Genomic DNA, 12211 nt, shown 5'->3' with positions numbered 1-12211 from the left:
TAATTTATATTTTAGATTTTAATTACCATTAAAACAACTAAATGGTCAACTTAATTACCATTATTATATCCATAGTTGTAAAAATCGAACTGGATCGGTTGGTTCGACCAAAAAACTAGTGAACCGGACTAGAACTGGATTATAGTCCAGTTCGGTTTACTCTTTAGACCGTTTAAGGAATAAAATCGGTGTGAACTGGTAAGAACCGGTGCAAACTGGTCTGCTTGAAAAAAATTTTAAAATGTCTCCACAAGGTCTCGAACCAAAAACCTTGGAGCAAAAGTAACCTCTACTTGCCACTTAACCATTACACTTCTAAGTACTATATTTGACAAATACTAATTATATAGTATACATAAATATCTAATTTAATTTAATTTTTGTTATATATATATATTTATGAATGTGATATATTTTTTATGTAAATAATCTTTTAAAAAAATCTAATAGTTAATCTATTATTTTTTTTGTTTTAGTCCAAATTAAATATTTTTTAGTGTTTTTGGAAAGAAAATCTTTTGAGGAATTTAATAATATGTGATGAGGAACACCGAATAAATTATACCAAAACTAATTAAAACACAACATAAAGACATCTTTAAAAAAAGACGTTTTAGGCGTGTTTATCTGAGTGACCTCCAAAAATAAAATATGTTGAAGAGTGAAGACTAAAAAAAGGTGTAACTGTTTAAGGCGGAGTTAACCCTCAAACTGATCTTTTTGAAGTTAATAATTACTTAATTTTATTTTTGAAATTGCACTCTAAGACTAATAATAATCTCAGTTTTTCATCCAACACTCGCCATCAAAACATTAAGGTGGATTGATTCCTGCCACAATTTAGTCTCTTTCTCCCTTTAAAATCCCTAACCCCCAATTTATGTTCGCTAATTATATTGCAGACCTTCTCTTCTCTTCTCTTTTCATCTGGTTTATTGGCTGAGCTATAGAAGATGAATTCATTATGATGATGGGTAGCGGTAGTAACGGTGTTGGAAGTTTGAACAAGCATCACTCCAATGGAAGTGCCACCAGGAGAAGCAGTAGAAGCTGATAATCATGTTTGTCAAACTAGTGTGGTTGTGGTTTGCAACCGGTTCTTCAATGGTCAGGAACTGGACTTGGATTTGGAGTTGATGTTGGTAATGTAGTGAGATTTGGTGTTGGGGTGCATATGGTGTTTTTGGTTGGTAATGTGGTGGGAGTTGGGGTTGGATTTGGAGTTTAAGTGGTTGTTGGATTGATGAAAAGTGTTGGAGATGCTGCTAGTTTAGTAATCTGAGGGCCTTTAGTCTTCTCTCCCTGAACTGGGTTATTCTTGGGGTATGAAAACACATTTCCATACGCTTTGTATCAGGGATGAGAGTTTGGAGACCAGTCTTTAGAGGCCTATTCAGAGCCAACCACCAACATTGACTCACTTTATCATATCCGATTTGCTTGTGGTAGTCCTGAATTGTGAAGATATCAAGAGTGTCTACATCCAACCCAGACAACTCAGAATATGCCAAACTTCCACCAGGATTTGGTGTAAAAGAACCCATAGTGATATATAATGGTAATCAGATCATCATCCATCTACAATCCAACAAAGGGCATGATTAGTATCTATATGATCAACCACATCTAATAAAACTGAATCACCAACATTTACTAACCTTGATCTTATACCATATAGTTACACTAAATCCTAACAAACAGTGCAAATCAAAATAAAATAAATGCCACTATTCAACAGAGATGAATCATAAAATACCACCCTTAATCAAACGAAAAATTATACCCTAATAATAAAAAAATTAGTTTGCATCAAACCTTAGCACATAATTTAAAGAAATCAGCACAAATGTCCTAACAAAAACAAGAAGCAAGACCAGATTAAAGTGCTAAAACAGATGGAGTCAAGGAACTGAAGAAAAAATAAAGCACATTGAACTGCATCTTTCTCTTTTTCAAATCTTTACCTTAACAAAGAGACAATACGTGTCAACAGACCAGCACAGCAACGATGACGTTTATGTACACCATGATCGACTCGATTTCTTCATGAGAAAAATCGTACCACATAGCAGCTCAATTCAGCGCAATTGAAAAGTAGGAGAAGAAGAAGAGTCTTTATTTGTCAGTGAAGGGAAGAGGGGTAGAAGTTGGTATTTTAACGTTATGGAGTGAAATTATATCAAACACACGGTGTCGTTTTAATCAAAAGCGTGCGAAATCCAATACGTCAATTTTTGAGTGTCAGCGTAGCAGAGATTAGTCCACCTCAACTTTTTTATGATCGGCGCTGGACAGAAACTTATGAGTAATGTAACACCTAACCTTCGTCACGTCATCAACTCATGATTGCACTAAAAGTGAGACGTTACCAACCTATTTTTCTTATTTACTATTTAATATTGGCCTTTAGTTCAATGTCTCATTTCAACTTTTAAAAAAATGTTGAAAAATTTTGTTTTTCATCAGTCAAAATTATTCATCAACAAACACAAGTAATAATAATCACATAATTATTAATAATAATAAATATTATACAAAAGAATTTAAATAAGACTCAAATACAAATCCTATCACTCTGTATAAAATAAAATCTTAAATGACAACGGCAAGGGTATTTTATGAAAGCAACTCAACACATAACTTAATTCAAATAAGATTAATAATTGCCCGCAGCTTCAAACTGAGTCTTCGAACATATGTCACTGAAAGGTAAACAGCTGGGGGCTACGTGTGTGTGAATTGAGTAATAGGGGTTAGGGTTAGTGAAATTAGGGTTTGAGTAGAGTTCTAATTTAAAACCAAATTTAATCAATATAATTAATTTTAAGAATACTACTTATTTTTCAAATTACAAATTATTTTTAATTAAATACTTCTAATTTAAAATTATAGATAAATAAATAAATTTTTCTTTTAGTTCATAATATTAATCAAAATTTTTAATTATTCAATTTTAATTGTATAAAACTTTTATAATTTTTAATTATTAAAACTTTAAATTTCTAATATGAAAATAATCAGACTTGATAATAATAATATTATTACCTAGTCTCTATTATAATTATAGCATATAAAATAAATTAATAACATAATAATAAATTATATTATCATTTATTTTATTTTGAAACTCGGAATTGACTCATCGAAATAAAACTAATTGCTGAGAATAACATTTTTCGAAAAACATCATGTTGGCATAAAAATTCGGGTTGTTATATCCTACCCACCTTACAAAAATTTTTACTCTCGAAAATTGATATAAGATGAAAAAGATTTATATCAATTCCATTCTCAAAAATATCGAAGAAAAGAAATAGAAAGGTGTGGTACGTAAGTACGTTCAATTTTGCAAATGTGAAAGAAACCATATCTCATAAAAGTCACAGAAAAAGTGTAATGTGTTGCAAGGATTTAGAAAGATGCTTAAAATTAAGCTCTAACAAGGATATGCATGAATGGTAAGATATGGTTAGAATATAAATCAATCATATGTCAAGAAAGAAGTTTGAAACAAGGAGTTTTACGGCAAGCAACCAAGGAAAAGATTCACATTTATCTATTAACTCTATTTCGTCTATAATAACCCGTTAGTACTCTCATATACATAAATCATTAGTATTAAGTTAGCCAGATTTAACACCATGAGATATGTAATGGTAAGCTAACAGCATTATTCAACAGACAGTCACTCATCTTAAAACTCAAACTCTTGTCATTAGAACAAGTCCTATTGCATGACAGACACTCAGAGTATGCAGTGAAGCATAATCAGTCCATTCCCAAGGCTCTAATAGGAATATGAGGGAGTCCGCATGGGTGGTAAATAGGGGTGGCAAGCGGGGAAGCCCGCGCCGCCCTACCAATTTTAAAGGGAGATGCTGTCCAAATTTTTGTAAAAGGTATACGAAAAAGTGCTTTTGTTTTGAAAATCTGATTTACAGGTTTATTTTGAGAAATGATTTTGAAATTGAACCTGGTTAGCTTTCATATTTATAAAATGATTTGGCGTTGGATTTGGATTGTCGGATTTATCAGGAATGATCTTTGAGGATCGAAAATGATTTGGTTGGGACTCTTGAAGGGTGACAAAGTCCGAATTTTAGAGAAAATACTGCAGAAATTTTTATAAAACTTCGAGGCTTTGCTTAAAGCGTTAATCAAAGGAGAATTTGATTTAAAACTCATTCTATTTGGCTTTCAATTTATCAGGAAAAGAGTTATGTTTTAAGTTTATTTTATTGAGAAAAGTTTCTTGTTTAAGTAATAACTTGAGTCCAATTTATTAAGGAAAGGAATTTTTATTAAACGTTAAAGAAGTTTGGCTGCCTAAAAACTAATATTTTAAAGTATGGTAAGTAAAGGAATATGTGGTGATGCGAAGGTGTGAATAATAATAAGGTGATGCGGAGGTATGAGTATGTAATTGGCGATGTGGAGGAATAATGAAAAGTCATGAATGAAATAAATAATTGAAGTAGATTATGATTCATGAAAATGAAATGTGAATGGGCCTTGTGCCAAATTGCTAATGCGGGAATGTTCGCCTAATTGATAGTACTGTTCCTTACTGTGATACACATTAAAATGTTTTTATAATGAGGCCTAATTGACACGGGTAACCATGATGCCAAGGTGTCTAATTGACACAGTAAAGGGACCATATTCGGGGTTCACTCCGAGTAACGTCGGGTTACGGGTAGACAACCGACGCATGAGCTCATGACCTGCTTAGGATAGACATGCATCATATTGATTGCGCATTTGCATTTGGTCTTATTTTGCTTGTTGTATTTTCTCTGTGATTATGCTGTTTGACTTGTTTGTCTTTTTGCAATTTGTTTGTTTGTTGATCTGTTCCTTGTGCTATTGTTTCTCTGTGATTGGGAACTAAGGTTGTGATTGAGGTTGGTCAAAATCTTTCACTCTTTTAGCGACACAGGTTCAGGGACTTAGTTTGAAGCTGCAGGCGATTATTAGTTTTATTTAAGTTAAGTTTGTGTGTTGAGTTGTTTTCATAGAATTTCCTCGCCTTTGTTATTTAAGATTTTATTTTATACAGAGGGATATGAATTGTATTCAAGTTTCTTATTGAATTCATTTGTATAGTATTTATTATTATTAATAACTATGTGATTATTATTATTTGAATATCTTTGATACGTGACTTTAAATACTAAAAACAATTTTCTGTAATTTTCTCAAAAACTGAAACGCGATATCAACGTAAAGGCTCAACAGTAAATTTATAACGATGTAAGATCCCAGATTTTGAAACGCGGTATCGAACTAAAGGCTCAATATTAAATAGTAAATAAAAAAAACAGGTTGGTAACGCCTTGCTTTTGTGAGAGACTTAAGGCTTGGGTTGTGTGTGGTGGTGTCTAGCTTGTCTTTGGTGGGGTTTGGATGCTTGGGTGCTGAGTTGGGACACACACATAAGGTTAAGTCCTCTATCAGGATCCTTATTGGGGGCTTGTTGGCTATGGCTATCACTTTTGGGTTAACCAAATTAGTAGGCTTTAGTGCTAATTTGGAATTGTGAATCTATCTTTGAAGAATCAACCATGTTATGCTGTTGTTGTTGTTCCTCCTTGTCTTTATTCAATAATAAGGTATGCATTGGAGAATGAAATGTTTCAATTTGGTTAATTACTTTGCCTTATTCACTTTTCTAGCTACAAGCTTCTACTTTTACATTTGTTGTTTTCAGAAAGAGGAGTCAAGTCAAGGCTAAGCGAATATACTTGTCATATTCACTTCTTCTAGTTATTACTTGTTAACATGTTATGATGTTGTAAAAGTAATTTATTTTATTGATATATTAATGAGGGTATGACAATCAAGATTATATGTTTTATAACGTTTATATATAAAGAGAAACAAGAAAACATGGTGATAATAAACACTTTAATTAAAAACCTTGGCAAACGGCTAAAGATGCAGGCACCTATAGCTTATTAAGGGTAATAATATCACACCCTTCTCCCAACACACACATCCCACTCATTTATATAAAAAGACCAAAGAAAAAACTCAGGTGCAGTCAATTTCACGAAAAGTTGATAGTTGAGAGCCGTTAAATGATTTGTTTAATTTGATTAAATTTTTATTTAACGACTCTCAGTTATCAATTTCACGTGAAGTTGACTGCACTTGAGTTTCCAACAAAGACTGATAATAAAGAAGTATGCATTAGTTTAATATAGGAGATAAAATAAGTACACATAAGAAGGAATGATATTCTAAAATGAAACAGAGCCTAAAATAATAAAAAAACGACTGATCATGTTGAGCTACTAGTGTAAATAATATGAATAAAATTTGGCACAAAAATAACTTATAAGAGATATTATTTAATATGGTGAGATATTAACTATATCAAACAAAAGTTTCCTAAACATTAAGCTTGTTACAATAATATCGTGAAAAAATAAAATATGTTAAAGAGTGAAGGCTAAAGAAAGGTGTAACTGTTTAAAGTGGAGTTAAATTTTAAAGTAATCTTTGAAATTAATAATTATTTAATTTTATTTTTGAAATTACACTCTAAGACTCGTAATAATCTCAGTTTTTCATCCAACCATAAAAAAATTAAGGTGGATTGATTCCTGCCGCAATTTAGTCTCTTTCTCCCTTTAAAATCCCTAACCCCCAATTTATGTTCGCTAATTATATTGCAGACCTTCCCTTCTCTTCTCTTTTCATCTGGTTTATTGGCTGAGCTATAGAAGATGAATTCATTATGATGATGGGTAGCGGTAATAACGGTGTTGGAAGTTTGAACAAGCATCACTCCAATGGAAGTGCCACCAGGAGAAGCAGTAGAAGCTGATAATCATGTTTGTCAGACTAGTGTGGTTGTGGTTTGCAACCGGTTCTTCAATGGTCAGGAACTGGACTTGGATTTGGAGTTGATGTTGGTAATGTAGTGAGATTTGGTGTTGGGGTGCATATGGTGTTTTTGGTTGGTAATGTGGTGGGAGTTGGGGTTGGATTTGGAGTTTAAGTGGTTGTTGGATTGATGAACAGTGTTGGAGATGCTGCTAGCTTAGTAATCTAAGGGCCTTTAGTCTTCTCTCCCTGAACTGGGTTATTCTTGGGGTATGAAAACACATTTCCATAAGCTTTGTATCAGGGATGAGAGTTTGGAGACCAGTCTTTAGAGGCCTATTCAGAGCCAACCACCAACATTGACTCACTTTATCATATCCAATTTGCTTGTGGTAGTCCTGAATTGTGAAGATATCAAGAGTGTCTACATCCAACCCAGACAACTCAGAATATGCCAAACTTCCACCAGGATTTGGTGTAAAAGAATCCATAGTGATATATAATGGTAATCAGATCATCATCCATCTACAATCCAACAAAGGGCATGATTAGTATCTATATGATCAACCACATCTAATAAAACTGAATCACCAACATTTACTAACCTTGATCTTATACCATATAGTTACACTAAATCCTAACAAACAGTGCAAATCAAAATAAAATAAATGCCACTATTCAACAGAGATGAATCATAAAATACCACCCTTAATCAAACGAAAAATTATATCCTAATAATAAAAAAATTAGTTCGCATCAAACCTTAGCACATAATTTAAAGAAATCAGCACACATGTCCTAACAAAAACAAGAAGCAAGACCAGATTAAAATGCTAAAACAGATGGAGTCAAGGAACTGAAGAAAAAATAAAGCACATTGAACTGCATCTTTCTCTTTTCCAAATCCTTACCTTAACAAAGAGACAATACGTGTCAACAGACCAGCACAGCAACGTACACCATGATCGACTCGATTTCTTCATGAGAAAAATCGTACCACATAGCAGCTCAATTCAGCGCAATTGAAAAGTAGGAGAGTCTTTATTTGTCAGTGAAGGGAAGAGGGGTAGAAATTAGTATTTTAACGTTATGGAGTGAAATTATATCAAACAAAACACACGGCATTGTTTTAATCAAAAGCGTGCGAAATCCAATACAACGTCATTTTTGGAGTGTCAGCTCAACTTTTTTATGGTCAGCTTTGGACAGAAATTGATTGAAAAACTGTTATGAATGTTGGAGTGTAATTTTGAGGTTAATTTTTTTTGTATATTAAAAAAATTTTGGTGTAATACTTAATTATTGGATTTTATGGTGTTTTTTAAAATTGTGGGAACAGTACAATACGCCCTCTTGTATTGACAATACGCCTCCTGTATTATATATTTTAATTAAAATATATAATACAGGAGGCGTATTGTCAATACAAGAGGGCGTATTGTACTGTTCGTATAATTTTAAAAAACACCGTAAAATTCAATAATTGAGTATTACACCAATGATATACCAATATGTAAAAAAATAAATGTAATTTTGAGTGCTTTTTATTTTTCATGTGATATAGGGAGGTGTATCACAAGATGTTGTGAGGAGAGAAGTGTTTTACATTGTTGTGGGTTACACAAATTGGAGGTATTGATTTGTTTATATTGTGTTGTGTTTTAAACAAACAATCACAAATCGGACGGTCCAATTTGTGTCTTTGAAAATTAAAAAAAAAATTATAAAATCGGACCCTCCAATTTATAATTTATTTTTTTCTTCAAATAAATCGGACCATCCGATTTAAATATTATCAATTAAAAAAACGTTATATCAAAGAAAAACACCTAATCTTCCAATAATAACGTATTACACATATATTTAATCAATATAAAAAAAATTAATCTAATTTTGAGGACAAAATTAAGTAGGGGAGTGCTAGGTAAATAATGACTATTTTGAACAACATAAACAACCACTAATCAAATAAAAACACATTACACTTCCAAATTAACCATTTAAATCTTAATATTAAAATAATCATCTATACATCTAGTAAAATAAACATCCAATATATCTATTATTTACATTATTTAATATTTTCTTTGTCTATCTATACTTTTCTAATTAAGTAACTCTTAATTTGAGAGACACTTTAAGCTTTGAATACAATTTCAAAAACTATTTTAAAACTTAACTCCTCAGTGATGTAAGGTAGGTGTGGTCGTTGGTTGGACTAGAGTGTTAGACAATAATAAAAGGCATGATAATGTCGAATTAGTTTTGAAAGTAGACAAAATTATTTTTTTTTTAAAATAAAAAAATAATGTCTAACACATATAAACTTTCTAAAAGTTATATCTTTAAAAGATATATAATTTATAATGTATTCTTTTCATGCTTAGATATAAATATTTAGAACGTAAAATTTGCAGATATGATTTTTTGTAGATAGCTTATCTAACTACATTAGATCACATCAATTTTGATATTAAATGTTAAGATTCGTAATTATTGAGCAGAAATATTAGAGTAAATAAATAGAACGATAATATATTACTAGTGTATAGATATGTGTGTGTTACACGGAGAAGACCAAACATATAATCATATGTAGAGTACCTACTCAATCATTCTCTATAAAATATAAATAATAAATGCATCATCTAAAATCTAAACTACTAATGATTATCTACCAAAATAATATCCTCATATTTCAACGGTTACACATACAGAAAAAAAAAAACGAAAAAAAGAAAAATACACCGCCATAGGATATATGTGCCTGTGGCACCTCTCTACCATGAGTAAATGATTCATTTCCAAAGTCTGATCTGAACCATTTTGACAATATTGTCTCCATATCAATACTTTATAATTAAGTTTAACCAAACTTAATTATTCCATGATTACGCTCAACTTTGGCTCATTTTGCTCCACCATTTTCTTGTTGTGCAAGAATTTAACAATATCTGGCAGGCAATTTTCAGCATTAATTTTTTTTTGCAGCTCTCCTGCAATTTCTGCTGGAGTAACCTGCACTTCTCTTAAGAGCCCTTCAATCTCTTGAAAGAGATTGTGATCTGAGATTTTAAGGTAGTTGCATGCCAATTGTTTAAAAGCAGAGAAAGTGCAGTATGACAAGTGAATGTGCATGTCCATTCTTCCAGGCCTTAGAAGAGCAGGATCAAGCTTCTCTTTGTGATTTGTCGTGAACACGATGATTCGTTCCTCGCCGCAGCATGACCATAAACCATCTATTGCATTCAATAGCCCTGATAGTGTTACCTGTTTAGAGAATCATAAACAAAGATGAGAAAAATTAATATGTTTTTTAGTTTGACATGAGCTAGAGATTCTGATGGACATGAATAGATGCATATGTTTTCAGTTTAGCATGAAAATTTGGACTGAACTTTTAACATTTATTAAGTGTACTACTCTAAATTACTCTCTAAAATTTAGTCAGACACTTTAAAAATTTTTAGTCAAATATTTTAATCCTCAATAAATTTTAATTATCAAATTAATCTCTAACATATTAGTAAAAAATTAGACAAATCAGTTTCTGTTATTATTTAATAAAGATATAAAATAATCCTTAAAAGCTTGTGAAATTCTCATCCTAATTTTGTATATAGACAAACAATTTGATAGGAGAATTGATTTGTCTAATAAAAGTTGGAGAGACTGATACAGCTATTAAAATTTATTGAGTATTAAAGTGTCTAACTAAAAATTTCTTAGGCACTGATTTGATGTTAGGAAACAAAAACACAAACCTTGCTTTCTTTCTTATCTCTTTCCATGTTGTCCTCCTCCTCTTCTTCTTCTCTGTTCTGCAGCTTTATAGTGCAATCAATATCTTCCATAACAAGAATGGAACGGTTCGACATGTTAAGGACCAGATTCTTCAACTCCCTATTGGTAGGAACAGCACTGAGATCTAAGTCATAGAGATCATAATTGAGATAATTTGCCATGGCCGCGATAAGACTCGACTTGCCAGTTCCAGGAGGACCATACAATAAGTAACCCCTTTTCCAAGCTTTGCCAGTTCTGTTATAGAACTCTTTTCCTTTCACAAACTTGTCCAAATCATCAGTGATCTTGTTTTTGAGATCCGCATCGATCGCGAGAGTCTTGAAACTCATGGGGTGGGCAAATTCCACACCTCCAATCCATTCATTCTCACTGCCAACGGTGTAAAGATTCAAAGCCATGTTTGCTTCTTCAATTGCCTTTGCTCTTTCCAACACAAATGGAAGATATGAATTGAAGATCTTGTCTTTGTGTTTCTTGTGAAAGCTTAGTTCATAGGACTTTACTTCTCTCTTGGAAGAACCATTGAAATCATTAATATAATGATTTCTATTAGTACGTTGCTCAAAATAACGGAAAAATCTCCAAGTTACCTTAACTCCTTCAAAATCATCCAAAATTTCTTCATCTTTGTCTATGCTGAATGCTGGACTCTTATCATTCCCTGATTTGCTTGCTCGAACTCTGTGCCTCGCGAGAGCGGCTTTGGTGCCTAAATAGACCTCTGCAGCCTCATACATGTGGTTGCACATCATTCCCTGATACTCCTCGATCGCAATGGTGAATCGCGACGAGAAGTGGTGCCTGAGATTGAAAAATTTTGAAGAAAAGTACTCTAGAACCTCAGAAGGAACCAATTCGTTCGCGGCGCTTCGAATTAGCATAGCTGAGGCTGCAGCAGATGCAACTGCAGATACAATTACAGTGCTATTTGTGTTATTTGACATGATTTTGGAATTTGAACTGGAAAATTTGGAGATGAGATAGTTCTCACAGGATTATTGGAGATGGACAATGGTGTTAGTTTAAGACTAATTGATGATTAGCTTAGCTTAATTGTTTTGTTAATCACACAGAACTATATAAGCATAGATGAGGATTTGTATTCACACTTCTTTTAGTTTGTTTAATTGGAGTTTATTGCTTAAGAATGTTTCAGAAAAAGAGCTTCAGCATTTTTCTTTGCCTACTAATGAAGACTTCCATGGAGATCACTAATATGAAGACTTGTATTCAAAATATTCACACTTCTTTTAGGCTGTTTTAGACACATGTTCTAGGATGTTTCTGAGAAAGAAACCAGTTATGCTTTATATTCTTATTGCACGTTGTCTTCTAAGAAAATCACGAGTCACAACTTCAAATTTTTTAATTAACTTGTTGGCCAAGAATAAAGTTAGGGATTGTATTCCTACCGTATTTTATTCATATGCTTAATTATTAAGAAAAATGTGGAGCATAGATAATCATAACTTGTGTATTTTGGCTTTTGTTTATATTTATTAATTACATGTTTAAATAAAATGGGATTTAAAATTATCCAAACACAATAAATAAGAATTGGTTACATCTGGGT

At 32.2% G+C, this 12211-nt stretch overlaps 1 protein-coding gene across 1 annotated transcript; it reads right to left on the bottom strand.

Annotated features, from left to right (window-relative positions):
* On the bottom strand, window positions 9455–11884 carry LOC107610824 (AAA-ATPase At3g50940-like). The gene is made up of 2 exons (XM_016312821.2): window positions 10596–11884; window positions 9455–10101 (listed from the first exon to the last, which is right to left on the bottom strand). The coding sequence occupies exons 1-2, from the start codon at window positions 11580–11582 to the stop codon at window positions 9712–9714; spliced, it is 1377 nt and encodes a 458-aa protein (XP_016168307.1). The 5' UTR covers window positions 11583–11884; the 3' UTR covers window positions 9455–9711.

Source organism: Arachis ipaensis, chromosome B08 (genome assembly GCF_000816755.2).
Source record: "Arachis ipaensis cultivar K30076 chromosome B08, Araip1.1, whole genome shotgun sequence".
In the NCBI taxonomy this organism is placed as follows: Eukaryota; Viridiplantae; Streptophyta; class Magnoliopsida; order Fabales; family Fabaceae; genus Arachis; species Arachis ipaensis.
This window is presented reverse-complemented; position numbering and strand designations above follow the sequence as displayed.